At 37.9% G+C, this 23,908-nt stretch overlaps 1 protein-coding gene across 3 annotated transcripts in view; it reads left to right on the plus strand.

The window, feature by feature from the left end:
• The window catches only part of LOC149806196 (uncharacterized), a 50,970-nt gene extending 33,318 nt beyond the window's left edge, over window positions 1-17,652 (plus strand). For all 3 annotated transcript variants that reach the window (XM_089951113.1, XM_089951111.1, XM_089951112.1), the window contains exons 8-10: window positions 7,813-7,898; window positions 10,586-10,622; window positions 16,572-17,652. In XM_089951113.1, the coding sequence (XP_089807239.1) occupies window positions 7,813-7,898; window positions 10,586-10,622; window positions 16,572-16,666 (218 nt within the window). In that variant the 3' untranslated portion in view covers window positions 16,667-17,652. The remainder of the gene's footprint in view (window positions 1-7,812; window positions 7,899-10,585; window positions 10,623-16,571) is intronic.
• The last annotated feature ends 6,256 nt before the right edge of the window (window positions 17,653-23,908 follow it).

Consider the following 23,908-nt stretch of genomic DNA (forward strand, 5'->3'; position numbering starts at 1 on the left):
TTGTCAGCAATTCTACTAAACCAGCCTTTCATTTCGAAACCCCCAACAGATTGGGACATTGCAGCTTAATGGATGACAAAATTATACTCTATTTGTATGGATCAAACACCTTTAAAGAACACTCACCAATTGGTCTGTTATGTAGTAGCTGTGAGCTTTGTGTTGGACTGGTTATCGATGTATATCATCCAACAGGTGGAATAGAGCTCATCTCCACTTACTCCGAATTCCATGATACATGCATGGGAGTCGGTCTCTAGAATGACCTGGGTTCTGAACAGAGCTGATCAGCATACTTTAACCAATGTTGTCACAGTAGCTAGTGGAACAAGATGCTCTGCTCTCCACCTCCAGCTTCCTTGAGGATCATCATAAGGCCAAGCTATGATTACAACTGTTATCCTCTAAACTGGCCATATTGATGAAGTATGCAAACAAGCCTTTTAGGAGACCAATTTTCCAACTCCCTCCACTGTAACATTCATACAGTGACGTTTAAGGAAACAAACAAAGGAACCAATGGACATGACTCAACACAAACCTCTAACTAGTTGTCTAATCATAGTTCCTCATGTCAGAAACCATGGTTCTTGCAAGAACCAAAAGTGGACAAAAGACAGCATATTAGTGATTACTAATGTCAAATTTCTCTCCATCTCTCAAAAATGACATTGTCTCCACTCTGCCCTTACTACAGATCCCACTAGGAGGAATGCATCAGTGCGTTGCTGCCCAGTGGGACAAGATGTGCAATGATGATCATTGGACCTGAGAAGTGGTTTCCAAGGAAATCTGCATCAAAGGTGTCAATTGTACTTGGGTACCCACCCATTTATAATTACCCAGATAATAAAATTAGTTATAGGGTACTCATTTTGTTCATGTAATAAAAAACAGAACAACATGTTCCCAAATTCAGATTAAAGATATCTGGTGACATCAGGAGCAAACAAGACACAGAATAACGAGTTCAGTTCAGGGCTCATATCATGGGACTATTTGGCTACTGCACATTTACAAATCGTTGAAGTCTGTCTACTGATCTTATATTTTCGACGTGTGCAACCATTTGGCTATGTATGTCAAACAGTTTCCTTATTTTCTATTAATAGTAACTGCACAACACATTTCGAGGAAAGAAAAAGGTTTCTTGATTTTGAAGTCATGTGTCACAGATTCATTATAGTTTGATACATACTTAAGTAACAGACCAGTCTATATTTAAAAAAAAACCATGGTGCCAAATATATAGTGAAATGGGTTATATCAATGTGACTTGGTGGATGTTATATGATTAAACCATGTTAGAGAAGAGAGATTTTGTTAATCTGAAGAACATGTTGCATCAGGAAAATGACAGAACAATATCGCTTTACAAACTTTCAATTAGGAATTCAGCGTTGATTTGATACAGCGCTCAGAATTTGTGGAGTTTATGACCTTTCAGTGAAAGTTAAACTTTTATGTAGGTTAGTTTAGGTGAATTTTGTGTATTAATAATTGATCATTTGGTAAAATTTGTTTTGCTGTTGTCCATGTAACACTATAAGGCATAGCTCTGCACCAACTTTGTGTTCAATAATATTCTATAATGTTCTATCCTTGTGACAAGAATTTTAACTAACTGCAGATCTAGATAAATAGCAAAATTAATTGTACATTTTTTATACAATTATCTGTAATTATAGCATGTAATATATTGATTAATCTTTTTATGCCACTCATATTAGTAATAATTACTTTTATACCTCTTGGGGGATGTTGACATGTATGAACTTACAACAAAGCAGTTAACGTTTACATTTAATATAATTTCCCTTTGATCGGGTACCCAAGTAACTGATCATTAGGACTGATGGGTACCCGGTTAAAAATGTTCCCAAAATTTTGACATTTTTTTGTCTGCATCACTTTCAAAATACCTGAGTCCCATCAGCTACAAACAATCCAACAGACCCATTCAAAGACACCACCTTTGCAGCAAGGGTGATGCAAATCATTCAAAATAGTAAATACCCTGGGATTTTATTCCAAACTTTTCTTGGTCCCAGAGCCAAACAGCACACTGCACCCTATGATAGACTTATGTTCCCTCAGTCAATTCATTCACCCTCCTTGCTTCGCGATGGATACACCATAGTGCATTTCAAATGCGCTTCAAGAGGAAGATTTTGCAGTCAGCTTGGACTTACAAAAAATAACATATCTTCACATCCCTATTCATAGTGCTTCCATGAAGTTCATGTGATTTGCCTACAACGACATCTCTTAACATATATACTAACTTATAAGTCAATTTGACTATATGTTGATCCACACACACATGTTAGGGCTGCAAAAAGGGAATATCTCTAGGATCCTCCTATAAGTCAAGGTGTTTTTTGCAAGTCAAATCTATCTGCAAGGTGTGATGTGTTCAGTGAGTCAGATTTGCACATGGGGAAAAGAAAGTCAAACTGGATAAACAGACAGATAGAACAAATAAAGACACAGACAGATAGGACAAATAAAGACAAAACCAATGTAGAATAAATACATTTGTATCATTGTGTTCAATATGTACTAATAAATTGACAACTTACAATATGTCCATCTTCATTTAATGAAATCCATAATGCTTTACATTTTTAATCCATTTATATAATAAATCCATGCACTGAATTATATGCCATAAACAAGTATAAAAATTGTTATCCAGAATGATGTGATTCACGTTCTCTCATAATATATTAATTCTAAGAGTACTATATAATAAACAAAGTAAAGTCCACAATTTTGTGATTGACAGTATCCTATAAATGTCACTAATATCAGCAGGCCCAAGAATTCATCGTCATTGTCAGAGTTATCAAATAAAATTCTGAATTCCTCCACTGTCATCCAGTCATCATAAACAGTGTATGACTCAGACTCCTTGTCTGATTCATCGTCCAGTTCTGTTTATTTGTCTTTGTCATCTGCTTGTACCACTGTTAACGTATATTTTCCTTGAATGGATTGTTTAGACAAACATCCAATCATTGTAGCAATGACACAGTGCCACCTGGAATCACAGCTTGGTATGCAACTTCTGTTTCACAGACTGCATCAAATGTGCCCAAAATCCACTCATTCAAACCAAACTCCCAGTTTGTATAAGGGCCTTCCATTATTCAAATTTTCTTAAGATTTCTGACACCATCAACTAGAACTGACTTTTTCTTGCGCCCATCACGCATCGTATGCATTACATTTTCTTGTCCCCATTTTGTGAAAGTACTTAAGTTTAGCAGTTTGTGATAAATTATATCCAACTGACAAAGTACACTGTAATTGACAGAACACTGACTACTCATAAACTTGGACCATTATTATGTAGAGGTTGAGCTTAGAGACACTTTGATCATACAGTCTTTGATATCTCATCAAAGGGACTCAACATGGCAGTATCAATTCATGGCACACTAGTTATAGACTTTACAGAAAAAAGCAATAACAGTGCTGCAGATTGTCCAGGGAGGAAAAAAAAACAGTGCTGATTTTATAGGTGAAGGATTATAGTTGTATTTATCAAATGAGGAACTCTGTGAAAAGACTAGGTTGGTTACCCATCCCAGGACAGGAATATAAAAAAAAAACATTTTTTTAAAAATTGGGTTGAGTGAGTTTAAAAGAAACTTTGAATGTAAAATTAATATTTTGGCAAACTGGTTATTTTCATGTCTCCTTTGTTATAATTGGTGGATATTTCTTTTGTTTTCATTCAGCAATCCAAGTCAGTTATGATAACCATTTAAACCCTGAAACTGGCTTGGGTAAGAGGGAATTTTGTCTTACAGGCAAAGTACTTTGATGTTTAATTCCCTTGTACTCCATAATATTAGCATGATTACCATACCTGTGTAAATGGTTATGGTGTCTAACATCAAAGCAAACTGAAACTGAGTTTTGACAGTATAACAGCTATTTTAAAAACATTATTTCTGAAACAGCTTTATGGTAATTTTATTATATCAATCAATTAGTAGAAAAAAAATGTCTATGTCCCAAGACTTATAATACATGAAGCAATTGCTCTAATTTCCCAACATTTATAGGTCATAAAAAATTACTTTTGATTATGGTGTCCCAAGACTTAGTGTCCCAAGATTTACAGTCATTACAGCAAGTTTTATTTATATCTCACTTATAAGATGACCCTTAATCTGCAGTAATAGATTTTTTTAGTAAAATGGTTGACTTATAAGCAAGTATATGTGGTATCTATTCCAAGCGCTCTCATTTGGACTGAGCGTTGGTCCCTGGGACTTCACTCATCTAATGATCTTTGTTATGGTTTATGTTCAAACCATTTCCAAGGCAATGACATAAAGTTACCCTAGATGACATCCTGCAAAAACGTCAGGTGAGTTGTATATTAGAACATGATGTTATAGCCTTTGTCACCCTGCTTACAGTCTGGGTTTCCTAGTCAACAAGGACAAATCCAACCTAGTACCATCTCAACAATTTGTTTATCTAGGTATGGAATTCAACACACAGGTAAACAGAATACGATTTCCTCAGAAATGGGTATTGAAAATCAGGACCATGGTGGCTTCAGTACTCTAGTGAATCTCTCTCCACAAGGGAATTCATTTCCCTTCTAGACTTGCTCAATGCATCAGTGGACCTCATCATCCTTGGAAGCCTTTAGATCCACCCGTTGCAAATGATTCCTTTATCCCAATGAGAGCTCAAAAGTTTACCTTCTGGACTGACTTGTACAATATGAGGTACCATCTGCAGACTTGGAGCAACCTAACATGGCTTACAGTGGGTGGGTGTACCTCTGTAAGAACAAATGTCAGAGATCGCAGTCTATACAAATGCAAGTAAGAAGGCAGAGGGGCACAGCTACTACCATCATTTTGGGAAGCCAGTGGAGTGTGGTCTCCCTAGGACGGCATCTACATATCAATATCAATATCCTTTGTGTATCAAACTAGGATGAAGGCCATTTTGGAAGTTTTTCATGGGTGTCAGGAATTTTAAACTGAGAAGGCAGTCCTCCTATCTGGCAATTCTACGGTGGTGACTTATCTCAAATGGCGAGGGAAACCAAGGATCCAGTCCTTTGCATAATGGTGTGGGACTTTCTAAAGTGGTGTCATCAACAAACAAATCCACATCTAAGGTCCCAGTCCTTTGCATAATGGTGTGGGACTTTCTAAAGTGGTGTCATCAACAAACAATCCACATCCTAGTTCATCATATTCCTGGGCATGTAAAGGTTATAACTGATTCCTTTATCTGGGACAGTCGGCTTATACAGATGGAATGGTCCTCCCTTGGTTTCCACTCAGATATAGACTCAATAGGACTGACCACTGGTGGACCTGTTTGCGACAAGATGGAATACAAAGCTCCCAACCTTCATTACACCAGTCCCAGATCCCAAAACCTGGGTATTCAATGCACTGTCTATAGATTGGAATGACCTGGATGCATACACCTACCCTCCAGCACCTCTGATTCCATGATAATACAAAAGCAAGAGAATTAGAGTGTTGCCTCATCCACATTGCACCAGTCAGACGGAAGATGTGTGATAAATGACCTCATCAATCTCACAGAAGAAATTCCATGGAAAAAAGAGAATTTCTCTTATCTGCTCAAATAACCACAGTGGCAGCTGTCTCAAACCCAACACAGACCTACTGAATCAGTACATCTGGATCATATTTAACAGGCCTTTGGAAGTAAACAGTTCTCTCAACCATTCATGGAGAGAATCGCTTTAGCTAGAAGGCCCTCCACTCTGAAAGTGTATGAAAATATATGGAATATGTTTACACAGTGGTGTACACAAGAACATATTAAACCACTGCAGGCATCTTTTCCTCAAAATAGCTAACTTCCTTCTGTGGCTCTTCTGTGAGAAAAAGTTAGGACCATACACAATCAAAGGTTACTACTCCATGATCGTTGACACCTTTCATCATCTTAGAAGAGAGGATATTGGACAAGCAATTATCTTATCCTACTTCCTCTCGACTTGTTGGCTCTGTGCCCAAACTGAGGGGTACTAACCAGGTTGAACAAAACACCATTTAAACCAACTTTTAAGAGCATCTTTGGCTCACCTCTCATACAAGACCTGCTTCAGTATCACATTAGCAATGGTTGGCAGAATCAGCAAATACATGCCATATCAGATGAGCCAAATATAAATGCAGTTCCCATAAAACAGATCAGTTTCACTTTTGATGTTTCCCTCATTCATCACCAAGAACAGGCTTCAATCATAGGTAACCAGACCTTGGTTCTGAAATCATTGCCTACTCTGGACACTTCCCCTCAAGGTCACCTACAGGAATGAGCCTTGAAGTAGTATCTTAAAAAGACCAAGCCGTTGTGTCAAGGTAGATCACACCGATTTTAACCCCTCAAACAGGGACAGGACGATACAACTGCGCAGACCCATTAATCAGTGGGTTGTTTACTCTGCATATTGATAAGTCACTCCAACTCAGATGAATTTGTTGTGCATTTTGGCTCACAGGGTTAGAGCAGTTGCCAGAAGCATCACCTTTTTCTGGAACTATTCTCAAATGGATATTATCCATGCTATTTGGATGGAGACTTGAGTCCACATTCCCCAGTTTTTACCTCGGATATCTTTCATCCCATAGGGCTCAATTCGATCTGATGGGACCTATAGCTGTGGTGCAACAGGTTGCCTTTCCTGGTTGTTCAACCATTTCATAAGATGAGGCTTCACAACTTCCTCTGGATTTACGGAAGGGAAAATGTTCCCTTTTCAAAGCCACTCCCCAACAGATGGAGTCTTCTCCAACTGAGATACCTAGAAGCTGTTTCACATATGTTGGGTACCTCCCCATTGGCCTAAGTAGTTAGCATGTCTGTGTTGGATGCAGAAGGTCGCAGGTTCAAACCAAGGCCAAGTCATACCAAAGACATAAAAATGGTACTTGCAGCTGCCTCACATGGCACTCAGAATTAAGCGATTAGTGTTAGGATTGGTCAGCCTGGTGTCAGGATAATGCGACTGGGTGAGACATGATGCTACATATTTGCTGCATCAAGTCCCAGTGCTAGATATCATGATAAACTGCCACACTGAAGACATCATGGCGATATGACTTTAATTGTTAAAGCTACGTTACAAATCCCAAAACACACACACATACCCTAGGGGATCAGAGATGGCATCTCCAGGTTAGGGAATGTAACTCCCTCCACCTCTTACCTGTTTTCCAAAGGTATTATGATAGGGTAACATATTTAAAGAAGAAACTAATTTTTTCCAGTAAATAGTTTCTTTGTGAATACTGACCCAATCATAATACAAGTACACCCTCCTGGCCTCCCCCAAGTTAAATCCATATAGAGAGCATGCCTTACACTCCAGTAGTAACTGAGAGATTCATGGGTTTTGCCACCAGTCCCAATATCAAGGGGAAATCACTCTGCCCAACCAGCACCTAGGTGGGCAGATAACTTTTAGTGCTTTTTTTAAAGGTAAATGTTCTATCTGGGAGGGCAGGATTTGTGAGGTAGTAGTTCTTCTAAGGTAGTATGATTAGGTAAGCATTTGCAAAGAAACATTTTACTTAAAAAATTAGAGTTTTAAATAAGCTTTGTAAGTTTTAGTTGGTTATATGTGCATGCCTTTTAAATAACTTTTGTAAGCTTTATTGGTTAGATCGGTATGCCTTTTAAATAACCTTTGCTAGCTTTATTTTCATTTCAAACTTGCTGGAATTTTTGTCTTTAGGTGGGAGTTTTGTGGTTTGCAAATACAAATATAACCTTTTTTTTGTTCTGTAGCTGAGCAAGAGAAGAATGAATATGCTTTAAATATTGCAAACAAGATCCTAGATGAGGCTACATGGATAAATATACACTGGTTACCTGTAAGTACCTTTCTTGTCATATTAGCTACATGGATAACTATACACTGGTTACCTGTAAGTACCTTTCTTGTCATATTAGCTACATGGATAAATATACACTGGTTACCTGTAAGTACCTTTCTTGTCATATTAGAAGTGATTTAGTCAAGAAGTAAAGTAAGATTTTGCAAACTTACATTATTGATTTATAATTCAACAAAAGTATTTCTTTATATTTTGCTTTTAAGTTTATTGATGTTAATACTCACCTGAAGAAATTTTAGCTTTTGTTGGCTGCTGTGATCACACACACGCCTTGACTTAGGATGCACAAAGGGCAAATTGAATATGTATATTTTATTTTCCAACAGAGATTTATAAATTCCTTTCTTCTGTTGTTTTGCCAGGTTCTTTCTTTGTATTTGTGAGATCGGTATTTTTTAAAGTTTAGATCAATTGGAAAAATTTCATATTTGTGCAACACAAGTTGCAACAGGAATTTGGATGTGACTTTAATTCCAAGATGTTTAGAAAACTCTTTGGCATTTTGGATAGAGTTACTAGTAATCATTGCTCACAGGTATCATTTTGTATTCACACAATCACTGGTAAATTATTTGTTCATAAAGAATAGCACATTCATTATGATATTGATTTTTGATAATTGAAAGAAACCCTTGGAAAATTTTGTGAGACTGCATTTTCTTTCTTCAGCAATTGGCGTGTAACTTGCCAGCAGTTTAACGTTTTTCTTTTTTTAAGTGACAGAAATATTGTCTAGACTTTCTTTGTTGCTGGTATATATTTGGTTTCAAACTCACACCCTTTTGGACACGAGTCTGGCACACTAATGATGGATCCATCATGGCTCCTTGATGGGCAAGCAAAGATACTAATGTATCCAGAAAGACTAGATCACCCTTTTTCACCCATGTGACAGAGGAATCTACCTGTTTTTTTTAACCATACTGATCTCATTCTGGTTATCTCGGACCTGTTGTCTCAGTCATGGTGTCCACGTGCTAGAAACTACTTTTAAAAAGAAACCCTTGATGTCTTCTGCTGTGGCTGATGGAGTTGTTATGAATCGAACAACAACATATATATAGCAAAAAGAAATTCACTCATAAAGCAAATCAATGTCTCTCCAACTTTGATAACACCATACAAAACAACAACACAGACACAGACACACACAAATAGAACTATTTGATAAAACTCCAGACACACAAGAAATCCAGATCACTGGCTACACAAAACCAAACTCTCTCAAGTACTACTGCAAAGCTGGCAAAAAACCAGAAATGTGTTACCTTAGACTGGTTTCTTCTAACTTTTTGAACAACTCAATCCACTCCAGTTGCATCAAATATAATAATTGGATTGCAAATGAAAACTCCTGCACTTACCAACCAGAGTAGTTCATTCAGTTCATTCATCTGACAACATCGTATTCTACAAAATGATTTCCATGTAGCGTAGCATTGCACCAGTGATAGCAACACTTGCTGAATTTCCACTGACAGAAAACATTAATTTCCAAGAGAGTCAGGAATTAGAAATTTCCTGATGTCACTACACACTTTGTTAGAACTGTACTCAGTAGGCAAATTGTACTGCACAGTATCATACTGCTGCCTACAATATAACATTTTCCAAATTAGAACTGATGAAAGTTAAACCCTATAAAAGATATTAATTATTTATTGTAAATTTCATATGACATCTATTGATTAAATGTGATAATACAGTAACAATAGCAAATGATTTTATATTTCTATTTTCTCGTGTAGAACTTGTGTACTTAGGGTCTTCAGGTCGCCCCATAGCCCTTGTTAACATATTTGTCTTAGTGCACAGTATTTGGAAAAAGAAAAGCATGAGACACTCATTGTGCAGTACTTCCTGCCGATAACAATTAAACCTTTTTTCTTTATTTACTTTCCTTTTCTAAGACAGGATATATAGCTAGATTCTACTTAGATAATTAAACAGATTTTCGTGAAAGAGTACAAAACCTGATGACCATTATATAGAGTTACAAGCAGTAATAGTATCTGATGAATACTTTATGCTTTGAATCTGCTAACTAAATTGCAAGGATGCAGGGTTATTTTAATTTAGTTGGAAAAATTGGGTTAGCCTCATGGGGAGACAAATAAAATAACCATCTGACTGGGATTTTCTTGTCTTGGTCTAAATTCAGTTCTTCTGATGCAGCTAGCTAGGTCAGCTTTGTTTGCAAGCTTGTAATTAGTAAGCTTGCACAAGCTTACATGACAAGTTGGCACAAGCTTGCCAATAGCATGCCTATTACTAGCTTGCGCAAGCTTGCTAGAAACTTACCTATTACTAGCTTGCGCAAGCTTGCAATTAGGCAAGCTTGCCACGGTTTCAAATCTAAGCTTGCCGCAAGCTTACATAACAAGCTTGCATCAAGCTTGCTGCAACCTTAAAAATAAGCTTGCGATTTTGGTTTGGGAACACCGACATAGATTCTATTAATCTAGCCTTGGTTAGGAGAAAGCTGGATCCACTTAATGTCATTCAAAGCAAGACACCCCATTCCATGGTAACCTTGTTGCTTTGGACAAATTTATAGCACATGCATAGAATTTGATTAATTAGCTGCACATTTCCTATTTCATTAATTGAATTTGACACGTACACTTTGATTGGTATTACTTTATCTGGTTTTTAATTTTCAGAATGATGTGTTTGTCATAGAAGCCAGGCTAGCAGAAGGTAAGTCTTTTTAATAAATATAGACTGCAGAAAGAAAAGGAAATAATGTAAAGCCAATATTTGTTTTTTATTCAGCATATTAAAATAATATTTTGAATACTTTAAATGGAGTGATTAACGTGTCATTTAGAATGAGAAAGTAAATAAGTAGAGATAGCAGATTCATTTACATTTTCCTATCCCAACTTAAGGAAAGTGCAGGTGAAATGCCCCCCCCCCACCAGCTTAAGGAAAGTGCAGGTGAAATGCCTCTCCTCCAACTTAAAGAGGGGCCCCGAGTGGCCGAGTGGTTTAAAGTGCTCTCTGTCACGGATCACTGCCATCTCACCTCAGTCTGCGTGGGTTTGAGTCTTGGGCATGGTCAATGTGGATATGTGAGAAAGCTTGCCGGTAGCTTCTTGTGGGTCGCTGGTTCTTTCTGGGTTTTTCCCGGGTTCTTTCTCCACCATTAATACTGGCTGCCATGTATAGCCTATCCTGTGCTAAAAAATGGCATTAAACCATACAACAACAACAACAACCAACTTAAAGAAAGTGCAGGTGAAATGCCCCTCCCCCAACTTAAGGAAAGTGCAGGTGAAATGCCCCTCCCACAAGAAACAATTGAACCTAAATGTAACCTTCATTTATTTTAAATATCCAGGATGCATCAGTTGAAATGGACTGCTTTTTCAGGCACTAAAGAGAATTATATTTGAATTAACTTGAAAGGATGGGTGACCAATGTAATTTTAAAATCGTCACCAGAGAAATTAAAGGTGTCTGTTTATATGCCATGTTTCAGGATTCCTTCTTTACACACCCCATTCAGGTCTACAGATAATACTGATATTTCACATCACCATGGTTACCATATATACTCGTGTATAAGTCAGATCCAAGTGCAGACTGCATAGACCCAGATCTGCCATCACACAGTGTGTCATGAAATCTGAGTCTATGCACTGTGCTAGGAGTAATCAGTAGAACAAACAGTTAGACCCAAATCTGCTAACACATGTGATAACAGTTCAGGGTCAGTGTTGTTTGCAGTTGGACCCAATTTATAAGCAAGTATAAATGACAATTAAAATGTAATAACCCAAATATTGGACTCGAAAAGTGGAACACCATTACTCTAACTATCACTACAGACAGTATCATTGTTTTTAATATTAAAACTTTGTTTGAAGATTTTGTGATAAAGTTTTGGAAAGTCATTTACAGAAAGAGTACATGATAGCTAGGTTTGCAGGTGAAATATCGTGTTTCTTTGAACCTTCGTCTTTTATTCTATCGTTGTGCAGTATTAGGAAAGGGGTTAGCATATAGCATTTTCTCTGTCCATAATCTGTCTGTCTGCCCATGAACATTATCATTTATGGAGTACAACACTCAAGGGAATGTGTTGGGTTGGAGCATATCATTCCTTCATCCCAGACCCCAAGGAATGAATGTGTAGGGTTGGAGCATTTCATTCTCAAATCTCAGACCCAAAGGAATGAATGTGTAGGGTTGGAGCATTTCATTCTCAAATCCCAGACCCCAAGGAATGAATGTGTAGGGTTGGAGCATTTCATTCTCAAATCCCAGACCCCAAGGAATGAATGTGTAGGGTTGGAGCATTTCATTCTCAAATCCCAGACCCCAAGGAATGAATGTGTAGGGTTGGAGCATTTCATTCTCAAATCCCAGACCCCAAGGAATGAATGTGTAGGGTTGGAGCATTTCATTCTCAAATCCCAGACCCCAAGGAATGAATGTGTAGGGTTGGAGCATTTCATTCTCAAATCCCAGACCCCAAGGAATGAATGTGTAGGGTTGGAGCATTTCATTCTCAAATCCCAGACCCCAAGGAATGAATGTGTTGGGTTGGAGCATATCATTCCTTCATCCCAGACCCCAAGGAATGAATGTGTAGGGTTGGAGCATTTCATTCTCAAATCCCAGACCCCAAGGAATGAATGTGTAGGGTTGGAGCATTTCATTCTCAAATCCCAGACACCAAGGAATGAATGTGTAGGGTTGGAGCATTTCATTCTCAAATCCCAGACCCAAAGGAATGAATGTGTAGGGTTGGAGCATATCATTCCTTCATCCCAGACCCCAAAGAATGAATGTGTAGGGTTGGAGCATTTCATTCTCAAATCCCAGACCCCAAGGAATGAATGTGTAGGGTTGGAGCATTTCATTCTCAAATCCCAAACCCCAAGGAATGAATGTGTAGGGTTGGAGCATTTCATTCTCAAATCCCAGACACCAAGGAATGAATGTGTTGGGTTGGAGCATTTCATTCTCAAATCCCAGACCCAAAGGAATGAATGTGTAGGGTTGGAGCATTTCATTTCCAAATCCCAGACCCCAAGGAATGAATGTGTAGGGTTGGAGCATATCATTCCTTCATCCCAGACCCCAAGAAATGAATGTGTAGGGTTGGAGCATTTCATTCTCAAATCCCAGACACCAAGGAATGAATGTGTTGGGTTGGAGCATTTCATTCTCAAATCCCAGACCCAAAGGAATGAATGTGTAGGGTTGGAGCATTTCATTTCCAAATCCCAGACCCCAAGGAATGAATGTGTAGGGTTGGAGCATATCATTCCTTCATCCCAGACCCCAAGGAATGAATGTGTTGGGTTGGAGCATATCATTCCTTCATCTCAGACCCCAAGGAATGAATGTGTAGGGTTGGAGCATTTCATTCTCAAATCCCAGACACCAAGGAATGAATGTGTTGGGTTGGAGCATTTCATTCTCAAATCCCAGACCCAAAGGAATGAATGTGTAGGGTTGGAGCATTTCATTCTCAAATCCAGACACCAAGGAATGAATGTGTAGGGTTGGAGCATTTCATTCCCAAATCCCAGACACCAAGGAATGATTGTCTAGGATTGGAGCATTTCATTTCCAAATCCCAGACCCCAAGGAATGAATGTGTAGGGTTGGAGCATTTCATTCTCAAATCTCAGACCCAAAAGAATGAATGTGTAGGGTTGGAGCATTTCATTCTCAAATCCCAGACACCAAGGAATGAATGTGTAGGGTTGGAGCATTTCATTCCCAAATCCCAGACACCAAGGAATGATTGTCTAGGATTGGAGCATTTCATTTCCAAATCCCAGACCCCAAGGAATGAATGTGTAGGGTTGGAGCATTTCATTCTCAAATCTCAGACCCAAAAGAATGAATGTGTAGGGTTGGAGCATTTCATTCTCAAATCCAGACACCAAGGAATGAATGTGTAGGGTTGGAGCATTTCATTCCCAAATCTCAGACCCAAAAGAATGAATGTGTAGGGTTGGAGCATTTCATTCTCAAATCTCAGACCCAAAAGAATGAATGTGTAGGGTTGGAGCATTTCATTCTCAAATCCAGACACCAAGGAATGAATGTGTAGGGTTGGAGCATTTCATTCTCAAATCTCAGACCCAAAAGAATGAATGTGTAGGGTTGGAGCATTTCATTCTCAAATCTCAGACCCAAAAGAATGAATGTGTAGGGTTGGAGCATTTCATTCTCAAATCCAGACACCAAGGAATGAATGTGTAGGGTTGGAGCATTTCATTTCCAAATCCCAGACCCCAAGGAATGAATGTGTAGGGTTGGAGCATTTCATTTCCAAATCCCAGACACCAAGGAATGATTGTCTAGGATTGGAGCATTTCATTTCCAAATCCCAGACCCCAAGGAATGAATGTGTAGGGTTGGAGCATTTCATTTCCAAATCCCAGCCCCCAAGGAATGAATGTCTAGGGTTGGAGCATTTCATTATTAAATCCCAGCCCCCAAGGAATGAATGTCTATGGGTTGGAGCATTTCATTATTAAATCCCAGATCCCAAGGAATGAATGTGTAGGGTTGGAGCATTTCATTTCCTCACCCCAGACCCTAAGGAATAAATATCTATGGTTGGAGCATTTCATTCCAAAATCGCAAACCCCAAGGAATGAATGTGTAGAGTTAAAGCATTTCATTTCCTCATCCCAGACCCTAAGAAATGAATATCTATGGTTGGAGCATTTTATTCCAAAATCACAGACCCCAAGGAATGATTGTCTAGGATTGGAGCATTTTATTCCCAAATCCCAGACCCCAAAATAATGAATGTGTAGGGTTGGAGCATTTCATTCCCAAATCCCAGACCTAAAGGAATGAATTTGTAGGATTGGAGCATTTCATTGCCAAATCCCAGACCCCAAGGAATGAATGTGTAGGGTTGGAGCATTTCATTCCCAAATCCCAGACCCCAAGGAATGAATATGGTTGGAGCATTTCATTCCCAAATCCCAGACCCCAAGGAATGAATATGGTTGGAGCATTTCATTCCCAAATCCCAGACCTAAAGGAATGAATTTGTAGGATTGGAGCATTTCATTCCCAAATCCCAGACCTAAAGGAATGAATGTGTAGGATTGGAGCATTTCATTCCCAAATCCCAGACCCCAAGGAATGACTGTGTAGGGTTTCATTGTAACATTGGCTATGGTGCAAGCAAAATTCCTTAGTGACCAACAATCACTTATGATAGTTAGGGCCCTCTATTATGGGCTAATATCATAAATAATCTGGATTGGTTCAATAATGAGCAAGATCCATGCATATTAATGAAGTTGCATTGTACCTGATTGGCTAAGCTTGTTACCACCCTGAAGGTTGTATTTCTGATAAAATTTGTATGAAACTTGGAATATATGTTTATATCATAAGATCTTGAACTTGCTCAAAAATGAGCAAAATGCACACATATTAACGAGTTGATCTGGTATTTGAGTTTGATAATCCTTGAAATATGGCCAATCTCATATCTGTTAGATAATGGACAATATCTTCATGTAATGATTGATGTAATCTTGCATCTGATTGAATGAGCTTGTTACAAGTCAAAAAGGAATATTTGTGATACAGTTTTAATCAGACTTGGATCATCAAGGTCTTTGACTGTTTCATTAGTAAGAGCCATGCATATTGTTTAGGTGATCTTGCATGTTTATAGGTTGAGCTTATTACCATTCTTGAAACCATCATCCTATTCCATATTTGATCCAAATTGGAATATCAGCTTATATCATGAAGATCTTGGGCAGTTTCAGAAGTAAGCAGGATCCATGCATAATAATAATGTGTTCTGATTGGCTGAAAAATCTTATGCCATATTAATAATGTGATCTGATTGGCTGACAAATCTTATGCCATATTAATGATCTGTTGGGTTTATTATCATCAAAATCATGGATGACATCAATCACGAGAAAGAGAATATACTTATTAATTATGAATTATGCCTTTATCTTTAGAAATGTTCTATCAGGATATAGTAAATTAGGTAAAATCATTGTCATAGAAAGTTTGGGAGGTAGTTTACATTGGATGTATTATTTCAATACTACATTAGCCTGCATATTGAAATGTCCACTGTTACACACATTTTTGCTAGCCAAGGTTCCGATATGATAATCCTATCTACACCTTGGCAGACTGAACAGATATATTGGTGCTTTCTTTGTTTGCAACATCTATTTGATTTCATTAGTTGCCTCCTTTAGGAGATATGCCAACTAACCAGTAGCATGTATATTGTACATCAGCCGAAAATGGTGGGGGCAATTGACCTAAAATGGATACTTTGGAACTTTAACATCGAAAGTATGACTGTATACCAGAGGGAAGCCCTTATAGGTGTATTTGAGTGAAATGTATTTGTACAAACACGGATTGGCAGTGGAAAATTGCTTATTTATCAGTCCATTCCAGTTGTGTGCTTGCCTTGTCTCGATCATGTAGGAACAGTTTTCAGATTTGAACAACTTAATTTTGATTGGATGAAATTCACAGACCCAAAGCACAGAAATATCTGCTCGTTACACCAGTGTGTAGATAGGGTTATCACATCACAACCTTGGCTAACGAGGATGAGTTATACAATAGGTGAGCGATATCAGCTGTACTTGAGCCTCTTGTTCTTATTTGCAGGTTATGGGGCTAGATGGACAGCAGATGGTGAGAACTTCAGGGGCTTTCTGGAACCCCAGATGGTTGATGGCCATGAAGTTGGCTGGAAACACTGAAGAAATAACCAATACCGCATCTGTTGATATGAACTTGGGACTTAAGCAATCAAATTTTAAGAATAGATATTTTTTGTACCTGGAATGAAGATTTACATGCAGTTGCTAAAAGAAATTGAGCTATTTCCTTGTATTCAATCTAAAACTATGGTGGTATGACTGAAAAGTTTATTTGCTTTGCAAAATTTTTAAATCATGCCAGGCTATCATGCAAGATACCTAGTCCTTAAAACTGAGCAAGATGATGAAGAGAACTTTTAGAGTTTGGAGGAATCATTAAAAATGCATCTCAATTATGTACATTACAGATATCTATTATTTATCCAACCTTAGGACATTTTGGAATGTTATATATTTGGTAGTCAGAAAGAGGAATAGAAACATTAAGTCATCTGTTTTGTAACTGATGAATGAATCCCCAAAAGAATGTACTAACAGGTAGAGCTTCAGGGATTGCATGAGGGTTTTTTGTAATTTTATATGGTGACAGCATTGAAAATCATCATCACAGTTCAGGCCATTGGTACATTACCACATTTGAGGGGCCCAGAGTGGCTGAGCGGTCTGAAGTGCTCACCGTTACCGATCATTGCCATCTCACCTCTGTTTGCATGGGTTCGAGTCTCGGATTCAGCTAATGTGTGTATATGAGAAAGCTTGCCAGTAGCTTCTCATTGGTTGGTGGTTCTTTCTGGAGATTTCCCGGTTTCATCCTCCACCATTAATACCAGCTGCCATGTATAGCCTATCGTGTGCTGAAAAATGGCGCTAAACCCTACAACAACAACAACCACATTCGAGACTACAGGCACATCAACACATTCATTATTGGAACTTATTTCGAATACCACTGAAATTCAGTTAAAAACTTTAAGCTTTTGGCATTGTGATAAAAACTTTTGGGGATTTCATTCACAATGCTGCAAGTTCTTTTTAAATTATCACTTTGTACTCTTCGGTAATAAATTATTTGTCGAATTATACAAGTCTTGTTGGTTTTCACTCTTTTCTGTTACTTAGTTTATGACTATAGAGTCATAACACCAATTACTCACTAAATACTGTATTTCCCTGTAAATCACTAAATTATGTATTTCCTATACTCACTAAATATTGTACTTTCGTTGAAATTACTAAATACTCTATTTTATTTTCCTATAATCACTAAATACTATTTTTTTATGCATCACTAAATACTCTGTTTTCCTATAAATCACTAAATACTCTATTTTTCTTATAAGTCAGTAAATGCTCTATTTTTTATGAATCACTAAATATTCTATTTTCCTATGAATCACTAAATATTCTATTTTCTTTATAATTCACTAAATACTCTATTTTTCTATGAATCACTAAATACTTGATTTTTCCATGAATCACTAAATGCTCTATTTTCCTATGAATAACTAAATACTCTATTTTCCTATGAATCACTAAATACTCTATTTTCCTTATGCATTTCCTTCCTGTTTTATACTTTGAACTCTTATGCCTTTGCTTGTACACTGCTGTCAGTATCCTTGTACAGGTAAATGGCCTTAGGTAAATATTTCGCAATGTGTGTGTGTGTGTGTGTGTGTGCGCGTGTTTAATCTAGGGGCAATAACTCTTCAAACAATATGAAAATTTGCTCAAAATGAATCGGCTTTGTTATGAAATGTATGTTTCAAGGTGTTGTAGATTTTTTTGGTATTTTCTTCAGTGTCTGGTTCAGATGAATAGCTGTATTTTACAAAAATCAATAATATGTTACTTGTATGGCAAAATGTTTAAGTGAGTTTGATGTGAAAATGAAGATATACTGTTGAATGCTGTTAAAAATCTAAGAATGAATGCTTTTTATATATATTTTTATACAGCTTTCAGATCTACGGATATGATATGTACATTTACTGTTAAATTTTATATTTTTGCATAAATATGTTCTTGCTATACCTCTGTTACAAATTTCTATATGGTGAACACTGCATACTGTCATAGGATTTGATTTGTATCATTCCTTTTAATTTATATAATTCTAGAATATTTTATTGAGGTAGGGTTCATTTTTATGGGTTCCTATTTTATTGAGGTAGAGGCTTTTGTTAATTGGTACTTTTATTTTACTTTTTAATATACTGTTTCAAATTATATTTTTTTGTTCATGATTTGGTAATAAATTTGTTTATGGTATAATAGTACAAAGGAACTGCTGACATAAATGCAAAAAAAGAAATGTTTATCAACTGATAAACATTCTGCTAGTTGCCACAAGATTTTGAGAGTAAGTTACACAAGTACTAATAGGTCAATAGCCTCGAGTTATTTTTTTTTTGTCCATGTATATGTCAGCCTTCATTTATCCAGTGATTACTGTTGTAATAAAGTTTGTGTAGTTATGAATGAGGCATCCATCAAGACTGTTCTCATTTTATGAGAATATTTATATAGTTCCCCAACTAGGGACACGCCTTCTGTACATTTTAACTTGGATATCAAAATAAAAGATCGAAACCCTTATCAGAGTCTGACGATGAACCATGTAGTGTGGAGTCATTTCCACGCTTCATGGTCATACAGTCAAAAGATGCCACAAAACCGCTTGCCGCACTATCTCCATTTGTCATCGAAAAGACTATCACAGGATCGATTGGCACACCTAAAAGTGTTAAAAAGTTGAAATCGGGTTGTCTTCTTATTGAGTGTGAGCGACGAGGTCAATCAGACAATATCAGGAAAATGAAAACATTCTTTGATATCCCAGTAACCTCATTCGCTCACACCACACTAAATACGTCCAAAGGCGTGATTCGCTGCCGTGACTTGGCTGGAGTCACCGACGCAGATATCATCGAAGGAATGAAAAGTGAAGGTGTCACTGCAGTCCGTCGAATACGTATCAAACGTAATAACAATCTGCAGGACACCAACACCATTGTACTCACCTTCAACAGGCCAACTGTACCCAAAGTGGTAAAAGTTGGCTTTTTGCAAGTAAAGGTAGAGATTTACATTCCCAACCCCCTTCGGTGTTATAAGTGTCAAAAATATGGCCATCACGAAGACCGCTGCTCCAAGAGCCAAATATGTGGCCGATGCGGAGACAATGCTCATCAGGAATCTGATTGTAGAGCAACTCCGCATTGTGTCAACTGCGGAAAAGAGCACCACGCAAATTCCAAGGATTGCGATACCTGGAAACAGGAGAAGGAAATTCAGAGGGTAAAATACACAAATAATATTCCCTATCCAGAAGCCAGAAAAATTGTACAGGCAAAAACAGCCCATCCTGGCCCATCCTTCTCCACTGTAGTGAAGAGCAATCCTAAAACAACGAAGGACGCTCAAACACAAACAGAAGCACCCGATTCAACACCAAATTAAAACACCCCCCATTACCAAGCACAGAAAAACACGGCATCTACTCAGACCACATTTAATAATACCCAACAACCTAAATCACCAAAGAGTAAAAAATCTCACGGAAACAGGCAACAAAAGGGGTCAGATGACCCCATCAAACTTTATAACAGGTTTGGAGACATCGAGAGCATGGATGCAGAAGAATCTGCTCCATGCGCCCAAGGGAACTCCAGACCTACAAACAAAAAATTCACCCCCGTACTTCCTCCAGAGAAATAACAAAACAAATTCCGTCTGCGAAAGGTCTAACCTAGCTCCACAATCTTTAATTTAAATTTATAATGAAAAACACTATCATACAATGGAATTGTCGAGGACTTAAAGCAAATTACAATGATATTCTCCTGCTTTTAAACGAACATGATCCTGCGGTACTATGCCTTCAAGAAACATTCTTGAAAGATACAGACAATATCACATTTAAAAACTACTCCCTGTTTAACACCTGCTCTCCAAATGTTGATAGGGCATCAGGAGGAGTTTCTGTTATTGTAAACAACAGAGCTCCTCATAGCTTCATTCCTTTAAACACCAATTTACAAGCCATTGCTGTAAGCGTCACTCTACATGGAGTGATTACATTTTGCTCTATTTATTTACCACCAAACACTAACCTAGTACCAAACGAACTCGACAATCTTGTTCAACAGCTTCCCACACCCTTTGTTTTACTCGGGGATTTTAATGCCCATAACATTTTATGGGGATCAAATCATATAAGTGACAGAGGTCACAAAGTTGAAGACTTTATTTCTAGACACGATCTGTGTCTATATAATACCAAAACACCTACATATTTACACCCAGGCACGGGTACATACACAAGCATCGATTTGACAATTTGTTCTCCTTCTCTGCTTTTGGACTATGAATGGAAGGTCGCTGATGACCTTCACAGCAGCGATCACTTCCCAATCTTTCTTGTAAATCTTAACTCTACAGGCGATGAAGTAATTCCACAATGGAATTTAAAGAAGGCCGACTGGGCCAAGTTTGAAACACTCCGTAAAACTAGGCTGAATGAGGATACAGTTTTCAATGTTGACGACACCATTCAGCATTTTACATCTATTTTAATAGAGATTGCAGAAGAATCCGTTCCCAAGTCCTCGCCATATTGTAAAAGAACCCAAAAACCTTGGGTCACTAAGGAATGTAAGGAAGCCATTAAACTATGCCGAGAAGCATTAAGGAAATTTAATAATCAACCGACGCCCGAAAACTTAAATATATATCGCATTGCCCAGGCCAAAGCTCGCCGCATAATCAAAGAAAGTAAAAGAGCATCATGGAAGAAGTATGTTTCTTCTTTAAACTCTCTTTCCTCTGTTAAAAAAGTTTGGGACACTATACGCAAAATAAACGGAAAGAGAAAGCAAAACCCTCTCCGACATCTGACACTGAACAATAACAACTTTAGTTCAAAACGTGACATTGCAAATATTCTTGCTGACAGTTTCTCGAAAAATTCCTCATCATCTAATTATTCAGAAGCCTTCCAAAAACTTAAAACTCAAAAAGAAAAGTCACGTTTAAAATTCACATCCAACAACTCGGAAAGTTATAATCAATTGTTCTCACTATCGGAGCTTAGGGAGGCTTTAGATAAGGCCCATGATACATCCGCTGGGCCTGACAAGATACATTACCAGTTTCTGAAACACCTTCCAGAATCATCATTAACATCTCTTTTGAAACTTTTCAATGATTTATGGATTACTGGTAATGTGCCAAAAATCTGGAAAGAAGCAACTGTAATACCAGTCCCCAAACCCGGTAAAGATAGCGAAGACCCCAACAGCTATCGACCAATTGCACTCACAAGCTGTGTGTGCAAAACAATGGAACGAATGATCAATTCTCGGCTTGTCTGGTATTTGGAAACTAAGAATATAATATCTCCTTTCCAAAGTGGCTTTCGATATGGCCGGAGCACCAATGATCATCTGGTTAGACTAGAAACATTCATTCGCGATGCATTTATTAAGAAAGAACATTTAGTAGCGGTTTTCTTTGATTTAGAAAAGGCCTATGACACGACATGGAAGTACGGGATACTAAATGACCTGAACGATCTAGGTCTAAAAGGCCGTCTGCCCTCTTTCATATCCAACTTTCTCTCCGACAGAGAATTCAAAGTACGAGTGGGCTCTACCCTCTCAGATCTGCACGAGCAAGAGATGGGTGTGCCCCAGGGCAGTATTTTATCTGTGACGCTCTTTAACATCAAAATTAATAGCATCACCAAGTGTTTGACTCCTGGTGTGGATTGTTCGTTATACGTTGATGATTTTCTAATATGTTATCGGTCAAAGCACATGCATACAATTGAAAGACAGCTGCAGCAAAATATAAACAAAATTCAAAATTGGGCCAATGCAAACGGTTTCAAATTCTCGAAATCAAAAACGGTATGCATGCATTTCTGTCAGTTACGAAAACATCACGATGAACCGAACCTCACACTGGATGGAACACCTATTCCAGTTGTTGAGGAAACCAAATTTTTAGGTATAATCTTTGACAGAAAACTGACCTTTATTCGACACCTAAAAAACTTGAAAGCCAAATGCTTAAAAGCACTTAACCTACTTAAAGTAGTAGTGCACACTGACTGGGGTGCTGATAGAAAAGTCATCCTGAATTTATATAGAACGATTATTCGCTCCAAACTAGACTATGGTTGCGTTGTGTATGGTTCTGCCAGAAAATCGTACCTTAAAATGCTTGATCCAATTCATCATCAGGGAATAAGACTGGCTCTGGGAGCATTTATAACATCCCCGTGTGAAAGCCTTCTAGCTGAGGCGAATGAACCACCGTTATCGCATCGTAGAGAAATGCTTTCCGCACAGTATGCTCTCAAATTAAAATCAAACCCTCTGAATCCTGCTTTTTCGGCTGTTTTTCAACCCAAATACAAAACTTTATACGAAAATAAACCAAACGCCATACCTTCCTTTGGCATTAGAATATCATCCAGCCTTGACACTACAAATATAGATCTTTCAAAAATTCAGAAAACATCTATCTCCGAAACACCACCCTGGCTAATTAAACAACCAAAAGTACGTTTTATGCTACACGATGGAAAAAAATCCGAAACAAACCCTTCTATCTTCCACAACTCTTACCATGAACTCCTCACCGAATTTAAAAACTACACCAGAATTTACACTGATGGATCAAAGGATGAGGAAAAGGCTGCTGTAGCCTTTGTTTGTGGAAATCACACAACGCAAGTTCGCTTACCAAATGGAGCATCAATTTTTACAGCCGAAATCAGAGCAATAGACCTTGCTCTGCAACATATAGAAAAGAACCGTATTTTAAACAGTATCATCTTCTCTGACTCGCTATCAGTACTCCAGTCACTACACAATAGAAAACTGGAGAACCCATTATTGAAAAACATACTTGTAAAAAATACCGAGCTGAGTGTCTCCCACAATATAATATACTGTTGGTTACCTAGCCACATTGGTATTAAAGGTAACGAAAAAGCAGATCGCGCTGCTAAAATGGCCCTTTCTCAAGAACCATCTGATTTTAAAATACCATATACTGATTTTAAACCTTGTATCAGAAAGTTCTTACGTCAGAAGTGGCAGGCATCATGGAATGATGCTGTAAATAACAAACTTCATGCAATCAAACCAACTCTAGGAGAATGGACTCCTTCCTACAGAACCATTCGTAGGGAGGAGGTAGTCATTGCAAGAATCCGAATTGGTCATACTTATATCACCCACACCCACATACTAAAAGGTGAAGACCCACCAGAGTGCGTTTCTTGCAATGAACCATTCACTGTCAAGCACTTTATGATAGAGTGCTTCG

The sequence above is a fragment of the Sinohyriopsis cumingii genome, chromosome 2 (assembly GCF_028554795.1).
Source record: "Sinohyriopsis cumingii isolate HCF-2022 chromosome 2, ASM2855479v2, whole genome shotgun sequence".
Classification (NCBI taxonomy): Eukaryota; Metazoa; Mollusca; class Bivalvia; order Unionida; family Unionidae; genus Sinohyriopsis; species Sinohyriopsis cumingii.